The following is a 24,083-nucleotide window of genomic DNA, read 5'->3' as shown; positions in this document are numbered from 1 at the left end:
CATAATTTTGCATAAGCGTGGAGAAAATAGCAATGTACTTATTACATTAAACCAATCAATGCAGAAAGATTACATGGAAAGTCTGCACGACAGAAAAGCAATGTGTATTATCTAAAAAGTTCCAACCTAGAAACCCACATCGGCGACATCTACATGGAATGGAATTCATATCTATAATCAAGGCCAAGTTTAACAAGACCAGCAAAGCACCCAAATAAATCTGATGAATTAACTTGGTAATGCTATGCACGCCTCTATATCATAGCAAGCATGTACTAACCTGACAAAGCCCTGAGGCTTCAAAAACCTTACACTAAACCTCTTCCATTACATATTTAATCAAAATTTTGAAGCAATTTCCCTGTTCACTAATATTGACAATTAGTGATATCTTTTTCTACATTTCGGTTAGGTGGTTCATGAATATTTGACATTTTAGTGAGAGCGATATATACTTAATTCCAGCATCCTTTCAATGCAGACCCACCTGTGTTTTGATGTAGACGCCATTGGTTCCAGGTAAGTCCGGGCTGCTATGGGAACATTGTTGTTCTGGCGGGGGAGAGTGGTCTTCAAATGCCTGACTCCGCGTGAGCTGCTTGATTTTAGGGTGAACCTGTCAAAATAAAGAACTTTACGAATTACAATATACCTGACTAGGAAACGATATATATTTAAATGATAAAACTATTAATTGGTCACAATTTTTAACTTTCCCTTGCTTAAACGGACTAGCCTGGAGGAGTTGTCAGCAGAGAGTTGTCCCAGTAACTTATTACAAGTTCCAGGTTCAATTCCTTGGCTACAAATGATGTCTCCATTTCCTTATTACCTTGCTCACCTAAACAAGGTTGTACTCCAAAAGTCCAGAGTATAACCAATATTCAGGAGTGAAGTCTATATAAATTCAACTTAAAAATCAAGCATGAACCTGCTATGTTAAATAATTATTTTTTTATCCAACACATATATCAAACAGCCAATAAGCTTGATCAAAGTAATTCTTATGTTCATGACTGCATTATTTTACCGGCATCAAAGCTTGATGGCAAAACACCACTTAGACAGTTATAGGTGCACTTTTAGATGTATCAGATGATCGACAAGAACCTGATAATTCAATTGAACTAGCATCCAACCAGCACCATGTACGTATTATACATGTGGCCATTCCTTGAACATGGAAACATGTAGCAGACAACTGGCAGGAGGCCAGATTGTGTTATCGGATTAGTATAAACATGTTGAACATTTGTTTGCAGAATTTTATAGTTATTCTTAATATTTATATGTATGCAGCAATGTAACATAGTCTAGGTGTTGATAACTACACATTTTTTTTTAAGTATGTATATTACATCAAGAATGTTTTGATTTTCTTTAAGGATTCAAGTGAGATTTTATTACCTTTACTCTTCAAAATAACATTTTGAAATCTGTTAAAACTTTTCAAATCTACAAGTTTGAACATATTTACCCTGTAATAAAAGCAAGTGGACCAACACTTCTAAGATAAACAATGCCTAAGGGGGGCGTGGGGGGGGGGGGGGGGGGGGCGTTACCCCAGGAGGGTAGTCAGGTGGCACAATGGTAACACACATGCCTTTTACCTATAGCTAGGCGGCTGGAGTTTGAATCATCAATCAGATGTGAAAATGTATGGGGTCACCTGGCCAACAAAATGGCTATGGACAAGTTGATAGAACTTGTTTCAGAAATTGTTTTAAAATAACATTTATCAATAAGTTTACATTAATTTTCCAAGAATTTTGGGGTTTTTTTTCAGGATTTTTGAAAATATGGTTATTTGTAGCATTTCAAAAATTTGGGAATACTTTTGTGAGAGGTCCATTGTACTTCACTCACACAACAACTAACATACAAAACCAAGAATGTTCTGTTGAAATCCAGCTAACTGTCCTAATGGCCATTTCTTTATAACGAAAACAAATCAACATGTGGGCAGACAAATGAAGAAATAACAAGTCTCAAAGAATTTTGAACTGTTTCTCACAAGCAGTTGTGTATGCATATGAATAAGTAGGTTTTGTAATGGAAAGGCAGTGATTACCAGTAATAAACATTAACATTCTTCACCAGCGTAAGAAAGTCACTGGAATGACAAAGATTTTCTATAAATAGTTGAAAGTGACCTTAGACTTTGCCATAACACTCGGGAACAAACTTGATGCCATGTTCTAATGCTCGACTATTTTATGAAGTCAATGACAAAGAGTATCTAAATGGCGGCCAAAAGTATTTCCCAAGTCTGAACAGATGGTATTGTTGGTGCTGGAAGACTCGAATATCTGGGAAATCACCATGTCTACTGGTGCTAGAAGAATGGGATAACTTGGATATCTGGGAAATCACCATGGATGCTGGTGCTGAAAGACTTGGATATCACCATATCCTTTGATGCTGGAAGACTTGGATATCTCAGATATCATCATGTCTACTGGTGCTGGAAGAATGGGATATCTGGGATATCTCCATGGCTGCTGGAAGACTTGGATATCTCAGATATCATGTCTACTGGTGTTGGAAGACTTGGATATCTCAGATATCATCATGTCTACTGGTGTTGGAAGACTTGGATATCTCAGATATCATCATGTCTACTGGTGTTGGAAGACTTGGATATCTCAGATATCATCATGTCTACTGATGCTGGAAGAATGGGATATCTCAGATATCATGTCTACTGGTGCTGGAAGACTTGGATATCTCAGATATCATGTCTACTGGTGCTGGAAGAATGGGATATCTCAGATATCATGTCTACTGGTGCTGGAAGACTTGGATATCTCAGATATCATGTCTACTGGTGCTGGAAGACTGGGATATCTGGGATATCCCCTTGGCTGCTGGATGACTGGGATATCTCAGATATCATGTCTACTGGTGCTGGAAGACTTGGATATCTCAGATATCATGTCTACTGGTGTTGGAAGACTGGGATATCTCAGATATCATGTCTACTGGTGCTGGAAGACTGGGATATCTGGGATATCCCCTTGGCTGCTGGAAGACTTGGATATCTCAGATATCATGTCTACTGGTGTTGGAAGACTGGGATATCTCAGATATCATGTCTACTGGTGCTGGAAGAATGGGATATCTGGGATATCCCCTTGGCTGCTGGAAGACTGGGATATCTCAGATATCATGTCTACTGGTGCTGGAAGACTTGGATATCTCAGATATGTCTACTGGTGCTGGAAGAATGGGATATCTGGGATATCCCCATGGCTGCTGGATGACTGGGATATCTCAGATATCATGTCTACTGGTGCTGGAAGACTTGGATATCTCAGATATCATGTCTACTGGTGCTGGAAGACTTGGATATCTCAGATATCATGTCTACTGGTGCTGGAAGAATGGGATATCTGGAATATCCCCATGACTGCTGGTTCGGGAAGACTCGAATATATCGGATATCACCATGGCAGCTGGTAATGGAAGATTTGGATATATGGGATATCACTATGTCTTCCTGTTCTGGAAGGCCTGGTTACATGTACAAGGGAATAACAAATCTCCTTTAGTTCTTGGATGTCCCGGTTTTTTTGGATAACTAAGGTATCCCTATTTCCACTGATGCTGACCAATGGGCGTTGATCACCAAATATTGACATCAACAAACCAAAAGTGTAGGGAATATGATATCTTGATATTCAATTTTCTAAAACTTAAGCATGCACAATACAAGATCAAAATGAGGATTTTTTTTTGATAAATAACAATAACAGGTATATTCAATGTCAAAATCAAATCAGAACACCTGGTAGCTAGCCACTTTATTTATTCAGTCTGTCTCAATGTGAATATGAAACATGAATGCTTACAATTCACCCTATGAAGATGATGGGCTACAACATTTAACAGATAAAACATTTCTAGTAAGGATGACCTTGACCTTATGAATTAATTTAATTACCTTGAACAATATAGTAAGTTACGGTTTCAATTTTGGCCCCATTCCAAATTGTTTATGTTGTTTATTTATCCCAAAGAAAACATCAAAATTCCAAAAATCATGAAATTCCAGTATTTTTTTATTTTTTTTTTTATACGAGTACATTAAACCAAGCACCCTATGCTACACAATTTTACACTTTGTTAAAAAAAAACAAAAAACAAAAACACTTTCAATTAGGTGGCAACTCCCAAAATGGCCAGAAGAAACTATGGGAAGTGAATGCATTGATTAAAAACATTGGATAGAAAGAAAGGACAATGTAATGGACGGATGAGTATCATCACCGTATCTTTGTAGTGTGGAGCGATAAAACCCCTACTCCGTATGTATTTAATGATTTTTTTCCAGTTTGCCAGGCAAGACGCCCTTGACAAAGCTAATTGGTTGAATTATTGAATCTAACCACACACCAGAGGACTATAATTCTTCACAGTGTGGTACCTACTAAATATTTGAAAGCGTTCCATACTAGTCCCTAATTTAAACATTTAGAGGCAACATACATCAAATGGTGCCAAGTTACAGTGAACACAGATTGGTTAATTTCCACCCGAGGATACAGCAAGCGTAAGATTTATAAATCTCCATGGGAGGATACAGCAAGTATAAGACTAGAAAATCTCCATGGGAGGATACAGCAAGGGTAAGATTTGTAAATCTCAATGTGAGGATAAATAAAGCGAGGGTAAGATTCATAGATCTCTTCATGAGGATACAGCGAGTGTAAGATTTGTATATCTTCTTGTGCAGATACAGCGAGTGTAAGATTTGTAAATCTCCTTGTGCAGATACAGCAAGCGTAATATTTATAAATCTCCATGTGAGGATACAGCGAGTGTAAGATTTGTAAATCTCCTGGTGAGGATACAGCAAGCATAAGATTTATAAATCTCCATGTGAGGATAAATAAAGCGAGGGTAAGATTCATAGATCTCTTCATGAGGATACAGCGAGTGTAAGATTTGTATATCTTCTTGTGCAGATACAGCGAGGGTAAGATTTATAAATCTCCATGTGAGGATACAGCGAGTGTAAGATTTGTAAATCTCCTGGTGAGGATACAGCAAGCGTACTATTTATAAATCTCCATGTGAGGATACAGCGACGGCAAGATCTATAAATCTCCATGGGAGGATACAGCCAGGGTAAGATTTGTAAATCTTCTTGTGAGGATACAGCCAGGGCAAGATCTATAAATCTCCATGGTAGGATACAGCCAGGGCAAGATCTATAAATCTCCACGGTAGGATACAGCCAGGGCAAGATCTATAAATCTCCATGGTAGGATACAGCCAGGGCAAGATCTATAAATCTCCATGGTAGGATACAGCCAGGGCAAGATCTATAAATCTCCATGGGAGGATACAGCCAGGGTAATGTTCATAAATCTCCTCTTGAGGATACAGTGAGGATAAGATTTGTTAATCTCACATGAAGATACAGCGAGGCTAAGATTTTTAAATCTCCATGCAAGGATGCAGAAAGTGTAATAGAGGTTACAGCCAGTAAATAAACAGCAACACTTACATGTGATGTGTGATTGTTGGTCTCATCACACAGAGCCTCTGTTTTGGTGGCCAAGTCTGCTTCACTGTATGACTGTAATGGGCAGACATCTACTTTTTCTGAAAAGAACATGTTTTTTATGACAGAAACAAACAAGTACATTGTAATTGAACTGGAGACATCTATTTGAAATAGGATTCACATAAAGGACATACAACAGTCAACTTGACTAAATTTAAAAGTATTCCACTCCAGTAATTCATAGTCCACACGCCAAATATCATGACTTTAATTAATGGTTCCAAAGAAGAAACCTAAAGCATATTACACCAATTTTCATCAAAATTGTTGAAATTAAAGCAAGCAATACTTCCATAATCAAAGTGCAAACAGGGAGATGATTAGCCATCTATTGATTTGGAAAATAGCACCATTGTCTTTGCCATTCCTCAAAACCCTTACATACCAATATTCAGCTTAATCTGACAATATGTCAATTCTGACAGATCATAAGCCTCTATTATGTTTCCATAGTAATGGTTCTGGAAATATATGATGTCTCCAAATATAGACATTACTTTGTTACACCACTTGACCAAGTTTGAATAAAATGGAACAAAAGACTGATGAGTTATTGGACATTACACAAAATCTGGGTATAGTGACCTGGTTACCATGGCAACCCAATTTTCCAAAACAAATACCTGCATGCACACCTAATCATAGTCCCTAAAATTCATGAGTATTTTCATTGAAATAAGTTAAACATGTTTGGAGAAGTAGTCTGGACAAGAATGAAGATATGTCACATCGTAGGATTTCTTTTGGTTACCATGGCAACCAGTTGACATCTATTGTTATACAAATTTTCAGTTTAATTGAAAAATATCTCAATATAAATATGTTTTGGACAATCACAAGCCTCATTTCCATACTGTAAGTATTCTGGAAGTATCTGATATCACAAATTATAGGCATTAATATATATTACACCACTTGACCAAGTTTGGTTGAAGAAGGTCTGTTACACTTAGTGGCTAGTACTGAAATGAATGCGTGAACTTTCAGCTTTGACCCCGTGACCTCTGAAGTTCGTCAGAAAAGTTGCTAACATCCGATCCATGCATCAATACACATATGTATAAAAAATACTACCTGTTTCCAAGATACTAAGCCAGTTCCACGAGAACTGTATTTCAAGGCTATTAGACTTCAAAAGTCAGAGCTAAAGTAACAAGAGGCCCGCTCACCTGGATATTTCAGTAATTATGGCAAAATACTGTAATTTCAGTTATATTTCAAATATTTTCCTACTTTTGAACTGCCTCTCTCCAATAATGGTTCAAACTACAGGTGGATTTAATCCTGTCATTCTTGAAAAAGAACTAAAAATATCTATGTTTTTTTGGGTTTTTTTTTTTTGGTTTATTTTGCTACATTTCCCCATTTGGGCCCCCTTTCTCCTGCCCCAATTGTGTCACATCCTTCATATATACAACATCGCCAAATAATTCTCCAGACCAAATTTCATTAAAATTCATTTAGTTGTTCAGGACTCTAAAGAATTACCCTTCAGGCAAGGAGGTAAAATATTGTTAACAATAATATATTACAAAGGGCAACAACAACTCTGTATATTACTGTCGAATAATTCTCATTTTCGAACTAGCTCGAGATCTTGTTAATACATGGTTACATACAAAGTTTTAACAAACTTGGTTGATATTTACTCCACTTATCGTGTTCACAAGGCCCTTTAATAATATCATAACAAAGGGCAATAACTCTGTAAGTTACTGTTGAATAATTGCCATTTTCTAACTCGTCCAAGATCTTTTCGATATATGGCTACATACAAAGTTTCATCAAACTTGGTTGATATTTACTCCAGTTATCATGTTCACAATGTCCAATAATAATGTAATTACAAAGGGCAATAACTGTAAGCTACTGTCGAATAATTTCCATTTTCAAACTCGTCAGAGATCTTGATATCTGACTGCATACAAAGTTTCATCAAACTTGGTTGATATTTACTCAAGTTATCGTGTTCACAAGGTAATTGTTGTCGGACGAAACACCGGAGGCCATGGTATAGCATAAGCTTACTTTGGTCCTTTGGAGCAGGTGAGCTAAACTTTGATGGAACTTAATGGCATTCAGTGAAACATAATGATATGCCATGTATAACATTTGCAAAGTTTTGTTGAAATCCATTAGTAATCCTGGAAGGAGAATGAGGTACGAATTTGTCTCCACAGACAGACAGATGGACAGACGGACTGACAGGCTGATTACGTTAACCCCCACCCCCAAAGATATGTTGCCAGTGCAAGGGGTATAGAAATTGACAGGCTGAAAGATGCAGGTCATTAAACTTGTACAGAGAACAGTTACACATATTTTGAAGGGACTGCATGTTATTTTTTCACTGGAAAGTTCAGTGGTTTATTATACCTGCTACAATCGTGGCATCCGATTGGTCAGATCCTGGACTATTTTCCTCTTCATCAGCCTCCTCTATCTCCGGCTGTTTGCGTAGAGTTTTAGTGCCTCTGCTGTCAGATCTATACTCTGTAGCCATGGTCATGGAGGTGGGCTGTAATTAAAGGGGAGATAACTTATATATCCTCAATAGTGGTTGAAATGAACATGATATTCATAAACAATAATGACTGTACTGAAATCATTTTATAGTGATCTGGATAAGACCTGAAGTTACATGTGATGAACAAGATGTATAAGATTCAAGAATTTATATTTAAAGTCAAATTGATCAGAAATTATCAGTATCGTCTTTTAGCATAATTTGCATAACACATCAGCATTCAATGTTGAAAATGTGGAGTTTCGTCGCTGAAATTGAAAAGGTTTGTAAACTTTTGAAACTTTTGAAACTTTTTTTATTTCTTCCTTTTCTTTTTTTGTTGTTGTTGTCTTTTCGAGAGACAGAAAAAGATCAAGGGTAACATGTACATGGGGATTCCAGTTTTTTTTTTTTTTTTTTTACTAAACTTCTTTTTTTTTTTTGCACTCAGAGTAAAGAACAAAGAATTTTTTTCATTAGCAGAATAGCAAATTATAGAATTACAAATTTCAAATACAAATTCCAGTCTGTATTAAATGTGTAGAGAATGTCACAAGAGATACCAGGGGGATTCTGGCACCTTCCAATAAACTTCATTGGTACTATATATGCCCAAGTTTGATCTTTGCTGAATTTTTGTCAATGTTTCTCCTCTTTCCTATTAATTACCTGTTCTATTGACATGAGGAGCTGACAAGATATGAGTATTGACTGTTTTAATAAAGTAGAAGATCCAGGTCATGGTGACCTAGTCAGGGTGCATGGTCTATTTGGTCTATTTTGTTTAATGTCCTATTAACAGCCAGGGTCATTTGAGGACAAGCCAGGTTTTGGAGGTGGAGGAAAGCCGGAGTACCCTGAGAAAAACAATGACCTACAGCCAGTACCTGGCAATTGCCTCACGTGGGTTTCGAACTCGCAACCCAGAGGTGGAGGACTAGTGATAAAGTGTCCACCCACAGGGCCACCACGGCCCCTCATGGTGCATGGCATATCTGTACAGGTTCCATGGGAAAGTTCAAAGATTGACATGATGATCTAGAATTTCCTAGTATGATAGAGAATTGAACATATCAGAAAAACTGTTGTCATCAATTGGAACACCTGTCTTAATTTATTGTTCTTTTTCAAAGATCTCTGAGTAAATAATGAAAATGTAAGGCACAAATTTTGTTTGATGCTCTTTGAAATACATAGCTAACAGTGTAATCTGGATAAGATATACAACAAATCCTTCCCCAAATAATTATCCTGGAAATCATATGGACAGGCAAATTTTCAAATGAGTTTAGTTGAAGTATTTCACACATATTTACATAAAAACATGCATTAACCTCATTCCTAGCTTTAGAAGAAGGCAAAAACAATTGCAGTCGACCCAAACACTTGTAAGATAGATCTGATATATAAACACATGCTTGGAATCCAGTACAATATACAGGCACAGTGACAGGCTAGTAGCCCGAGTGTGGTCTTGTAGAGACAGAATCATCAGTAGATCACCCACTACACAGCTATATATACTGTCAACACCCATCTATATCTTAACTGGTGTTCAGAGAAATGTAAGAATCACAACAACTTGCCCCCCCCCCCCCCCCCCCCCCCCCCCCTTCCAGTAAATTGAATGGTGTAGTGATGTAACACATTTTTTATTCTTTTTCATCCACTAATCTTGGTTGTATAGTACAGACAAGGCATTTGCTGCTGGCTATGGCGATATGACGTCAATGGAGACCCTGCCGCTATTACATGGAGATGTTTATAGTAGTGTAGGCTTGGCAGCCTCCGTATCTCCTAGAGTTTATGCACCCACTACTATTACGCTGCTGCCTCTGCTACTATTTACATTGTGCGACCAGCCATAATATTTTATATAATTAACAGGGACACAACAATGTCACGTCCTCTCAATGTCTTACGTTAGCCACTCAATGTCCTACGTTAGCGGTGGTTTGTATATATGGACCAAATGTCCTGTACATCTCGATACAGACAGGTATACAACATATAAGAGACTTTCGCACAGGAACTTACATGTTTACATGAAATCTCCGCTGGCTCTCAGAGGCAATCAGTGCAAAACCCAATGCAGTAAGGAAACTATGGAGACAGATAATGTCAATACTGTGCCAGCCATGATGAGAAAATTCAAAACATAAATAGGCCAGCTACACACAATACACATCGACTAGAGCTTTGGTAATTTTTGATAAATAAAAAAATAGTATTTCTGTGGATAAAATCCTACACTTCCAAACCTTTGATCTTGTAATCACAACTAACTGGACATTTTTTTGCTTATCTATATACATAATAAGGTCACAGAACACAGCCACTGATGTGATGTTTGATATTTATCACACAGATTTATACAGAGAAGATTGAAGTAATTGTTAAAGTGATCATTCAATAAGAAATAGACTTGGGGCTATCGGATGTAAAAAGCGATAGATTTAGTTTTTTTACGAGACCAGTGGCCTGACTGGCAGTAAAGCACCGGTGTTAATGATGAATCTGGAGATGTCTGGGATACTACAACAGTACAACTGTGGTAATAAGATTTAGTAAGTAGGTGGCTGGCTACAGAACAGCAGCTGGATACACCCCCTCACTCCAATCACCGCCCCCACATATGCCTTGCCACATTACTCCCTATTATATCCAAGAAACTCTTACGTCAATACCCTCCTACATATCCATCTCCAATACACCAGTATACCCCAAATAATCAATTTACATTTTCCTTGTGAATGGAGAATTGAGCCAGTGGTGCCGGGAGAGAAACATTGTTGTGTACACGACTGCAGTTACATATATGGGCCGGCTATACATCACAACAAATCTATGTGCAACAAACAATCTTATCTGGGATGTCATTTGCCGTCTCAAAATCGACAACTTTTTCTACTTGCCATCCAAACATGTACACTTACAGCTAGATCATAAATAAACATGTCTATCTACATAGGAGCCTGTCTACAATGACCACTGTCTAAATCATTAACATAGGACCCTGTCTACAATGACCACTGTCTAAACCATTAACATAGGACCCTGTCTACAATGACCACTGTCTAAATCATTAACATAGGACCCTGTCTACAATGACCACTGTCTAAATCATTAACACAGGACCATGTCTACAATGACCACTGTCTAAATCATTAACATAGGAGCCTGTCTATAACGACCACTGTCTAAATCATTAACATAGGAGCCTGTCTACAATGACCACTGTCTAAATCATTTACATAGGAGCCTGTCTACAATGACCACTGTCTAAACCATTAACACAGGAGCCTGTCTACAATGACCACTGTCTAAATCATTAACATAGGAGCCTGTCTACAATGACCACTGTCTAAATCATTAACATAGGACCCTGTCTAAAACGACCACTGTCTAAACCATTAACATAGGACCCTGTCTACAATGACCACTGTCTAAACCATTAACACAGGAGCCTGTCTACAATGACCACTGCCTAAACCATTAACACAGGAGCCTGTCTACAATGACCACTGTCTAAATCATTAACATAGGAGCCTGTCTACAATGACCACTGTCTAAATCATTAACATAGTACCCTGTCTACAATGACCACTGTCTAAATCATTAACATAGGACCCTGTCTACAACGACCACTGTCTAAATCATTAACACAGGAGCCTGTCTATAATGACCACTGCCTAAACCGTTAACATAGGAGTCTGTCTACAATGACCACTGCCTAAACCATTAACATAGGACCCTGTCTACAATGACCACTGTCTAAATCATTAACACAGGACCATGTCTACAATGACCACTGTCTAAACCATTAACACAGGAGCCTGTCTACAATGACCACTGTCTAAACCATTAACACAGGAGCCTGTCTACAATGACCACTGTCTAAATCATTAACACAGGACCATGTCTACAATGACCACTGTCTAAATCATTAACACAGGACCCTGTCTACAATGACCACTGTCTAAATCATTAACACAGGACCCTGTCTACAATGACCACTGCCTAAATCATTAACATAGGACCATGTCTACAATGACCACTGTCTAAATCATTAACATAGGACCATGTCTACAATGACCACTGTCTAAACCATTAACACAGGACCATGTCTACAATGACCCTGTCTAAATCATTAACATAGGAGTCTGTCTACAACGACCACTGCCTAAATCATTAACATAGGAGCCTGTCTACAATGACCACTGTCTAAATCATTAACATAGGACCCTGTCTACAATGACCACTATCTAAATCATTAACATAGGAGCCTGTCTACAACAACCACTGCCTAAACCATTAACACAGGAGCCTGTCTACAATGACCACTGTCTAAATCATTAACATAGGAGCCTGTCTACAACGACCACTGTCTAAATCATTAACACAGGAATCTGTCTACAACAACCACTGCCTAAATCATTAACATAGGACCCTGTCTACAATGACCACTGTCTAAATCATTAACACAGGAGACTGTCTACAACGACCACTGTCTAAATCATTAACACAGGAGCCTGTCTACAATGACCACTGTCTAAACCATTAACATAGGAGCCTGTCTACAATGACCACTGCCTAAATCATTAACATAGGAGCCTGTCTAAAACGACCACTGTCTAAACCATTAACACAGGAGCCTGTCTACAATGACCACTGTCTAAATCATTAACATAGGAGCCTGTCTACAATGACCACTGTCTAAATCATTAACACAGGAGCCTGTCTACAATGACCACTGTCTAAATCATTAACACAGGAGCCTGTCTACAATGACCACTGTCTAAATCATTAACATAGGACCATGTCTACAATGACCACTGCCTAAACCATTAACACAGGACCCTGTCTACAATGACCACTGTCTAAATCATTAACATAGTACCCTGTCTACAATGACCACTGTCTAAATCATTAACACAGGAGCCTGTCTACAATGACCACTGTCTAAATCATTAACATAGTACCCTGTCTACAATGACCACTGTCTAAATCATTAACATAGGACCCTGTCTACAATGACCACTGTCTAAATCATTAACATAGGAGCCTGTCTACAATGACCACTGTCTAAATCATTAACATAGGACCCTGTCTACAATGACCACTGTCTAAATCATTAACATAGGACCCTGTCTACAATGACCACTGTCTAAATCATTAACATAGGAGCCTGTCTACAATGACCACTGTCTAAATCATTAACACAGGACCATGTCTACAATGACCACTGTCTAAATCATTAACATAGGAGCCTGTCTACAATGACCACTGTCTAAATCATTAACATAGGACCCTGTCTACAATGACCACTGTCTAAATCATTAACATAGGACCCTGTCTACAATGACCACTGTCTAAATCATTAACATAGGAGCCTGTCTACAATGACCACTGTCTAAATCATTTACATAGGACCCTGTCTACAATGACCACTGTCTAAATCATTAACATAGGACCCTGTCTACAATGACCACTGTCTAAATCATTAACACAGGAGCCTGTCTACAATGACCACTGTCTAAATCATTAACACAGGACCATGTCTACAATGACCACTGTCTAAATCATTAACATAGGAGCCTGTCTACAATGACCACTGTCTAAATCATTAACATAGGACCCTGTCTACAATGACCACTGTCTAAATCATTAACATAGGACCCTGTCTACAATGACCACTGTCTAAATCATTAACATAGGAGCCTGTCTACAATGACCACTGTCTAAATCATTAACACAGGAGCCTGTCTACAACGACCACTGTCTAAATCATTAACATAGGAGCCTGTCTACAATGACCACTGTCTAAATCATTAACATAGTACCCTGTCTACAATGACCACTGCCTTAACCGTTAACATAGTACCCTGTCTACAATGACCACTGCCTAAACCGTTAACATAGGAGCCTGTCTACAATGACCACTGCCTAAATCATTAACATAGTACCCTGTCTACAATGACCACTGTCTAAATCATTAACATAGGAGCCTGTCTACAACAACCACTGCCTAAACCATTAACATAGGAGCCTGTCTACAATGACCACTGTCTAAATCATTAACACAGGAGCCTGTCTACAATGACCACTGTCTAAATCATTAACATAGGACCATGTCTACAATGACCACTGTCTAAACCGTTAACATAGTACCCTGTCTACAATGACCACTGTCTAAACCATTAACACAGGAGCCTGTCTACAATGACCACTGTCTAAACCATTAACATAGGACCATGTCTACAATGACCACTGTCTAAACCGTTAACATAGTACCATGTCTACAATGACCACTGCCTAAACCATTAACACAGGAGCCTGTCTACAATGACCACTGCCTAAACCATTAACACAGGAGCCTGTCTACAATGACCACTGCCTAAACCATTAACATAGGAGTCTGTCTACAATGACCCTGTCTAAACCGTTAACATAGGAGCCTGTCTACAACGACCACTGTCTAAATCATTAACATAGTACCCTGTCTACAATGACCACTGTCTAAATCATTAACATAGGACCATGTCTACAATGACCACTGTCTAAACCATTAACATAGGACCCTGTCTACAATGACCACTGCCTAAACCATCAACATAGGAGCCTGTCTACAATGACCACTGTCTAAATCATTAACATAGGAGCCTGTCTACAATGACCACTGTCTAAATCATTAACACAGGAGCCTGTCTACAACGACCACTGTCTAAATCATTAACATAGGAGCCTGTCTACAATGACCACTGTCTAAATCATTAACACAGGAGCCTGTCTACAATGACCACTGTCTAAATCATTAACATAGGAGCCTGTCTACAACGACCACTGCCTAAACCATTAACATAGTACCCTGTCTACAATGACCACTGTCTAAACCATTAACACAGGAGCCTGTCTACAATGACCACTGCCTAAATCATTAACACAGGAGCCTGTCTACAATGACCACTGCCTAAATCATTAACATAGGAGCCTGTCTAAAACGACCACTGTCTAAACCATTAACACAGGAGCCTGTCTACAATGACCACTGTCTACACCGTTAACATAGGAGCCTGTCTACAACGACCACTGCCTAAACCATTAACACCAGTCTGTCTATAGAGACTACCAGTGACAACAATCTGTATACACTGATTACTGTCTATAATGACACCACCTATCTAAACTGGCCACTGTTTTTATTGACAGCTGAAAACATATTAAAACTCTAAAGAAACCTATTGACAGTACTGCATTCAAGGACTATATATGCCTACATTAACCATTCTGACAACTATTCTCTTATAGATTTCAAAGTTGTTGTTTGGTTTGTTTTTTTTCGTTGTTGGGTTGGGTTTTTTTTGGTGGGGTAGGGGGTGGGTTATTGTTGTTTATTTTTTTAATTACAGATTCAAGATTTGGAAAAAACAAAATTTATATCTCTTCTTCAGGCAATGTATACTTATTGAAAAATTATATAATTAACCCCTACAACTAAAGAACTGCTGTAGCTCATGATGACAACTTTCTCTGTACACACACAAGGTGATTTGACACACAGGGGCTTGGCACGATTTTCCAAATGATAGTCTATATATATATGTATATAGTATCAAGGGTAGTAACTACAAAGAGGGGGAAGACCAACGTATTTAAAAAAAAAATAATTTGTCGTATTCTGCGGGTCAAAAATCTTAGTGACACATACATTACCTTAAAGAGAAATGTTTTATCTTTCCAATGAGTGTTCGATGAACAAAATTGGCCAAGTATTATCCAAGTTATGACCTGACGAATTCGGAAATAGATGCTGAAATGGCTAGGTCGGAATCTCCCTGTCCGGTTGAATAGTCGCCTCGCCTCTAATGGGTACCTCAATAACCATTCAGAAATCGAAAAATCGACGCTTGCAGCGGTATACAGTAACCATAACTATGTCAATATAGGATGTCGGTTGGTTATGTTATCCGTCATGTGCCGTAGCCAATTCCATATTACATCACCGAGCTTACCGTCTTCAAAAAGAACGGCCATCTTTCCCTAACCTTTCGTGACTTTGTTTATGTCGTTACAGTGGTGGTACAGCCAAGAAGCGTTCCGAATGAAGGGAAAGATGGCCGTTCTTTTTGAAGACGGTAAGCTCGGTGATGTAATATGGAATTGGCTACGGCACATGACGGATAACATAACCAACCGACATCCTATATTGACATAGTTATGGTTACTGTATACCGCTGCAAGCGTCGATTTTTCGATTTCTGAATGGTTATTGAGGTACCCATTAGAGGCGAGGCGACTATTCAACCGGACAGGGAGATTCCGACCTAGCCATTTCAGCATCTATTTCCGAATTCGTCAGGTCATAACTTGGATAATACTTGGCCAATTTTGTTCATCGAACACTCATTGGAAAGATAAAACATTTCTCTTTAAGGTAATGTATGTGTCACTAAGATTTTTGACCCGCAGAATACGACAAATTTTTTTTTTTTTAAATACGTTGGTCTTCCCCCTCTTTGTAGTTACTACCCTTGATACTATATACATATATATATAGACTATCATTTGGAAAATCGTGCCAAGCCCCTGTGATTTGACAGGCAAAATGTTGACCTATCACACAACTGCACTGACTGCCTGCCTCACCCAACTCTATACATTACAGGTAAGGCCGATTCCAGACACAAATTAAATGCATAATGTACGAATACAACTTAATTAGCCCAAATCATAGTCCGTTTTTGCCAAATCAATAACACATTAACTTAGCCGGATGAAAGTCAACATCGGCCTAACGGACATATCAGGGTAGGTCAAATGCTGAGTTGTGGTAAAATTACCATAAAACATACCCTACAATCTGCCCGAGGCCAGTTTCCAGATCAGGACAGCCTGACCCCCTTAGGTATTGCGAAAAATGCAACTTGGACAAATAATTTTGTCTTATCTTGTGTGTTGGTGATTGATTTCTGGGTTTCCATGGTTGAGTATTCTAGATAAAGAATCATTAAGTGGCCAGTGCAGGATATCACCATTGCTGGTGGATGTCCTAATGAACAAATTATGCTAATATGACACACATTCACATATCTTTATAGAAAATCACACTGAAATGTGGGCCAATGGTTACATACTGACAGGAAAGCATCAAGATGCTGCTAATAGATTGTGACTTGGTTGTTTTCCCTCGTGTGGTCTAAAGTTTCTAGCTTACTGCCTAGCGTGCTCAAGCCCACATCCACTCCGACAAACTGTGGTTGTATCCTTCACAGAACCAAAAAACCAATGAAACATGTTGATTCTCAGGAGTGAGGAAGGCGTTCGGTGATACAGGAGTCGTGGGCTGATTGTGCATGACAGTTGGACATGAAGTGACAGACACAACACCTGGTCAGAAAGTAAACGTTGTCATATCCTCTCAAAATGTCAGGACTTTTCATTATCTCATGTAAGTGGTTCATGTCCACTTCATATATTTTTCACACTTTTGGTTACAAATTTTGGGGTGGTAATAATGACTTGGCTGACAGGGTGGTCAAGCCACCTCATATTGGAACCCAAGGGTAAACTTTGGCCATGTTTAAACGCTTCAAGGCTAATACATCCTTCATCAATATTTTGCTGAAACAGCGGAATTTGAGAGTCTAATTATATATATATATAATAATTAACCCTTAGAGATGACCTGTTCTACTTAATGTAACAATTGTCTATGATGTCCAAACCTGTTATTACACAAGTGATAATTACACACCAGTCTAACCACTGTGACGGCTAGAGTTATGTCCCTTGAGGGTCATCCTTTCCTGTTAAACCAGCTGCCCTTACTGGACTCATCATAACCTTTGATCTCTGACCATTCACTGGTAGTGATGACTACAGTGATAATTTCATAAAGTCAGTAAAACTAACTAAGAAAACTGGACCAAAACTAATGGCAAATGACAATATCAGTCGATTTGGTAATATGTCATTTGCTAAGTAGCCCATACATGATACAGCATGTAACAACTGCCCTTTTCGGCATTTTGTCAGATACTGCTACACCCACAATTCAACAGTGCACCTGCAGGGCACAATTAGTACTAGTCAAACAGGCACCAGGTGCTGGCTCCCAGGTATTTTCATCTAACCTTACACCTAATGATATACCATGGAAAGTCAATGCTCTTTACATTTTCATGTCAATTCTTGTGAAAAAAGTCAGGCACCTGGTGCTGAATGGCTACTCTGCACTAGTCCAATAGCTAAATAAAGTGTCAAAAGCTACATGTACAACACAAGCCTGACAAGGCCAATGGTCAGGGTCAACAATTTTTGTCATGCATCTAAATCTGCACTTAGCTTAGTTTTTAGTGATCAAAACAGAACAAGTTGACAGTTGTAATTGTGTACAACACATATATATGTTTCCTGGAAAGGTGGACAATAACAAAAATACTGGGAACCAGCCAGACTCCTTTACAGTTGACACAGAGACTAACTTTAAATGTGGTCAAACTACACCAGAAATACTGGAAACCAGCCCGGCTCCTTTAATTGTGGTCAAGCTACACCAAAAATACTGGGAACCAGCCCGGCTCCTTTAATTGTGGTCAAGCTACACCAAAAATACTGAGAACCAGCCCGGCTCCTTTAATTGTGGTCAAGCTACACCAAAAATACTGAGAACCAGCCCGGCTCCTTTAATTGTGGTCAAGCTACACCAAAAATACAGGGAACCAGCCCGGCTCCTTTAATTGTGGTCAAGCTACACCGAAAATACTGAGAACCAGCCAGGCTCCTTTAATTGTGGTCAAGCTACACTGAAAATACAGGGAACCAGCCCGGCTCCTTTAATTGTGGTCAAGCTACACAAAAAATACAGGGAACCAGCCCGGCTCCTTTAATTGTGGTCAAGCTACACCCAAAATACAGGGAACCAGCCCGGCTCCTTTAATTGTGGTCAAGCTACACCGAAAATACAGGGAACCAGCCCGGCTCCTTTAATTGTGGTCAAGCTACACCAAAAATACAGGGAACCAGCCCGGCTCCTTTAATTGTGGTCAAGCTACACCAAAAATACAGGGAACCAGCCCGGCTCCTTTAATTGTGGTCAAACTACACCAAATTCAGTACCACCTAGAGATCATAGAATGTGACAACACAGGCAGTAGGAATGGAAATCTCCAGATAACCACATACACCCTCTAATACCCAAGGTAAAATATGGGAGGACAAAACAGCATCAGGTTCTTTTGATATGAAATGTAGACTTAACTAGTGTTAGAAATCGCCACCAAACACTGATCTTACCAACAACCACGCACTGCTGACAGGAAATCCCTGTTTTAATCATTTACCAAAAGTACTTCTCTTTTCTAACTGTTTGTGCATTATATTATTACCCACAATTCCACAGGCTGCTTCCGGCACTACCACAGATGGCAGTCACATAACCGACACAAATTTTATCACTGTTTCACAATAAAACATTTTACATTTTGTTTAGGTGATTCCAGGCAGCACACGTAAGCAGCCAACATTTTCAGCTACTTTTACCAGGCTGACATAGGGTATTTAAATGTTACATGTCTCAAAGACAACTTTGTAGTGATAAAATTTACTTGGATAATATAATTACCGTACCACGGTATAAAACTTTGAAAATAGAAAATAAACTTCAACTTTGTGATAATCACAGTGGCTTAGTGTGTGGGAGATTTGGCAATATCAGTTGTTATACAATGCCAATCAGTTGGCTTAGTGTGTGGGAGATTTGGCAATATCAGTTGTTATACAATGCCAATCAGTTAGAGTAAAACAAGGTCACTCTTTCTATAAATAGAATTTTGCATCACCAGTCATTTACTGAGCTGATCTGATTGCAAATGTCACCTCCTGTGTGTGTTTCAATTAATGTTTAAGGTTTCAAACAAGATATCTCGACTTTCATTCTGATGTCATCACTTCACAAATGTTGTAATATGTAACACATATGCATGTTCATAAAAATCTATAAGCAAGAACTTGATACAAATGATCTGAAACGGATCTTGGCGCCCACTAATTAATGCTTTTTCGTTCTATGTAAGACTGATCTTTTCTCTACTTTTCTTTCTTTCCTCTGTTTCTCTCATTGATAACACAGGGAACCTACATGTATTTGAAATCAAAGAAACTTTCTGAGAAACAGTGATAACAAATCTCATTTCTATCCCAGTAACTATAAATAGAATTCTTCCTCTTTCCTCTACTGACTGTATTTTCAATTTATCTGTCAAGAAACTTGAAATACTGTGTGAATCTTTTTCCACTTTAAAAGTGTTAAAACAAGGTGACTACAAACATTTTACATTATCACTCGACCAGTTATATTTTATCTAAATGCCATGACACTGTTTCAAACATACCTTTACAAACAACATCTTATATCTATAACAGTTCATGAAGGGATTACGTTTACATAACTAACACCACCTTCATAAAGTGTCAACAGAAACATCCCTCCATGTATCGTAGCATTTTAAAAAAGAAATTGCTTATTATCTTTTCAAATCTTCCTTTACTTTTTAGAGAAAAAGGAATGCCAATGTTTCTACTTCCAAATCAACAAATTATTAATATTATTCCAGTGATAATTGTTCAAACCTTGAATCTGAATGATTCTCTACTCGAAATGAAATATTTTCAGAGATACTTTCCTGATTTCAAATATAAACTACATGTATGTTTCTGAGTTTAGATCTTTTATTTAGTTCAATACACACATCTGATTTTCCCTCCAATGAAAAAATTAAATCCAGCTGATGTATAATACAATTTTTCTGGAAAATATAGAGTCACTTTTTCAAACTAAATATAGAATTAAATCTCCGATCACAACATCTAAAACTGAAATTCGCAGGTATAGGATAACGAATCCTGGACCAGGTTTGTGAAAATAACATTCCCAAGCTATTTAAAGCACCTAAAAACCTTACTCCATGGAGAGAAGAGTATTTAATTCTAATTAAGACATTTGGGTCTCAAGAAGTTTTTTTTTAAACTCCCAGTAAACAAACATTTTTTCTTAAAAGATACACATTTAGTAACTATTTTGATCATAAAAGGATGTTTTGAGCATGTTATGTTTGAAAGTATTTTTTGAAATTTTTCTAAATTTGATATACATGTATAATCTTTTGTATTTTTATGTATCTATATTTCACATGGAAGTTTTTTTATTCATTTATGCTTGAACTCAATGAAACGAAATGAAATGAAATAGAACACCTCACCATTACACATATATGATAATGTATTTATAAAATTCAGGTAGCCTGACCTTGGCAAACAATTATTTTAAAATGTCCAAATTCAAAAGTTTGTTTACAATGATTGACCGTGTATATAAATGAATGGCCTATCACATCATGAAAGTTTTAAGTAACACATGTATTGATAAAAATGTTCTTGATTTCAAAAAAAAAATTGATGTCATTGAAGAAAATATATTCATCTATCTGCTCTAATCAAATTTCAACATAAATATTCTTTTGTTTTATATCACGCATCATAATATAATACATTTTTGACAACACTAGTGAAAATTGTTTCCTTTTTAAGCTATCATGCATTGATACAAAACACAAATTGTTTTGTTTAGTAAATAATCTTTTATGTTAATGTTAAGTAAATTATTTAATTATTTCGTAATTATTTTAACAGGATGTTCAGAGAATGTAATTTCAGTAACTAAATGACTTACACAAAGTTTATCATACTATCATACAACACTGTACCCATCACCCCAATAATTAATCATCACAAGAGTTTACACAATAAGTAACTCACTTTACAGTCCGGATAAAACATAAAGTCATTGAATAAACTTTATAAAAAAGAGATCTTACAAACCTTAATCGCACTGAAGTCCTACAGGCCAGCAGCGTCCTTCACATTCCCCGATCCTACAGCCTACCTACCCACCGGACCAACAGCTGACCCACACCTATATAGCCACTCGACATTTGTCAATGGGAGTTCAAGGTGTCAGCGACTCCTCCTGTCTAATATATCTCAGAATTCCAGTATTTCCTAGTTGTGTTAATATACCATATTATCATTCAAGGCACACCTCCTTCTGTGACTCCAATGTGTTACAATGTAACACAACCTCACAGCTATGTAGAATCAGATCCCCAATAGATGACAGTCCCAGATGAATGACCCATGTCAGAACATACAGATAACACCATCATTGATATGTCTACAGGGTCCCATGTCCTTAACTACAGGGTCCAACATCCTCACATACAGATCTACAGGGTCCCACATCCTCACCTACAGGGTCCAACATCTTCACAAACAGATCTACAGTGTCCCATGTCCTTAACTACAGTGTCCCATGTCCACACCTACAGATCTACAGGGTCCCATGTCCTCACCTACAGATCTACAGTGTCCCATGTCCACACATACAGATCTGCAGGGTCCAATGTCCTCACCTACAGATCTACAGGGTCCAATGTCCTCACCAACAGATCTACAATGTCCCATGTCCTCACATACAGATCTACAGGGTCCCACATCCTCAAACACAGATCTACAATGTCCCATGTCCTCACCTACAGATCTACAGGGTCCCATGACCTCACCTACAGATCTACAGTGTCCCACATCCTCAAACACAGATCTACAGGGTCCCATGTCCTCACCTACAGATCTACAAGGTCCCATGTCCTCACCTACAGATCTACAGTGTCCCACATCCTCAAACACAGATCTACAGGGTCCCATGTCCACACCTACAGATCTACAGGGTCTCATGTCCTTAACTACAGGGTCCAACATCCTCACATACAGATCTACAGGGTCCCATGTCCTTAACTACAGGGTCCAACATCCTCACATACAGATCTTCAGAGTCCCATGTCCTTAACTACAGATCTACAGGGTCCCATGTCCTCACCGACAAATCTACAGGGTCCCAAATCAAATCTTAAGCTACAGATCTACAGGGTCCCACATCCTCACCTACACATCTACAATGTCCCATGTCCTCACCTACAGATCTACAGTGTCCCATGTCCTCACCTACAGATCTACAGTGTCCCATGCCCTCAACTACAGATCTACAGTGTCCCATGTCCTCACCTACAGATCTACAATGTCCCATGTCCTCACCTACAGATCTACAATGTCCCATGTCCTCACCTACAGATCTACAGGGTCCCATGTCCTCAGCAACAGATCTACAATGTCCCATGTCCTCACCTACAGATCTACAGGGTCCCATGCCCTCACCTACAGAGTCCCATGTCCTCACCTACAGATCTACAGTGTCCCATGTGTCCCATGTCCTCACCTACAGATCTACAGTGCCCCATGTCCTCACCTACAGATCTACAGTGTCCCATGTCCTCACATACAGATCTACAGGGTCCCATGTCCTCACCGACAGATCGACAGGGTCCCACATCCTCAACTACACATCTACAGGGTCCCATGTCCTCACCTACAGATCTAGTGTCCTTTGACCTCACCTTCAGATTAACAGGGTCCCATGTCCTCACCTACAGATCTACAGGGTCCCAAATCAAATCTTAAGCTACAGATCTACAGGGTCCCACATCCTCACCTACACATCTACAGTGTCCCATGTCCTCACCTACAGATCTACAATGTCCCATGTCCTCACCTACAGATCAACAGGGTCCCATGTCCTCACCTACAGATCAACAGTGTCCCATGTCCTCACCTACAGATCTACAGTGTCCCATGCCCTCACCTACAGATCTACAGGGTCCCACATCCTCACCTACACATCTACAGGGTCCCATGTCCTCACCTACAGATCTAGTGTCCCATGTCCTCACCTACAGATCTAGTGTCCCATGCCCTCACCTACAGATCTACAGTGTCCCATGCCCTCACCTACACATCTACAGGGTCCCACATCCTCATCTACACATCTACAGGGTCCCATGTCCTCACCTACAGATCTAGTGTCCCATGTCCTCACCTACAGATCTAGTGTCCCAT

At 38.7% G+C, this 24,083-nt stretch overlaps 1 protein-coding gene across 3 annotated transcripts in view; it reads right to left on the bottom strand.

Moving 5' to 3' along the window:
• LOC117322302 (cAMP-regulated phosphoprotein 21-like) overlaps positions 1–24,083 on the bottom strand; it is a 78,173-nt gene that overhangs the window by 24,954 nt on the left and 29,136 nt on the right. For all 3 annotated transcript variants that reach the window (XM_033877136.1, XM_033877137.1, XM_033877134.1), the window contains 3 exons: positions 7,949–8,090; positions 5,513–5,610; positions 488–616 (listed from right to left, as the gene is read on the bottom strand). In XM_033877136.1, coding sequence (XP_033733027.1) covers positions 488–616; positions 5,513–5,610; positions 7,949–8,081 — 360 coding nt within the window. In that variant the 5' untranslated portion in view covers positions 8,082–8,090. The remainder of the gene's footprint in view (positions 1–487; positions 617–5,512; positions 5,611–7,948; positions 8,091–24,083) is intronic.

This window comes from Pecten maximus, chromosome 2 (assembly GCF_902652985.1).
Source record: "Pecten maximus chromosome 2, xPecMax1.1, whole genome shotgun sequence".
In the NCBI taxonomy this organism is placed as follows: Eukaryota; Metazoa; Mollusca; class Bivalvia; order Pectinida; family Pectinidae; genus Pecten; species Pecten maximus.
The sequence above is the reverse complement of the archived record's forward strand: the minus strand, read 5'-3'. Positions and strand labels throughout refer to the sequence as shown.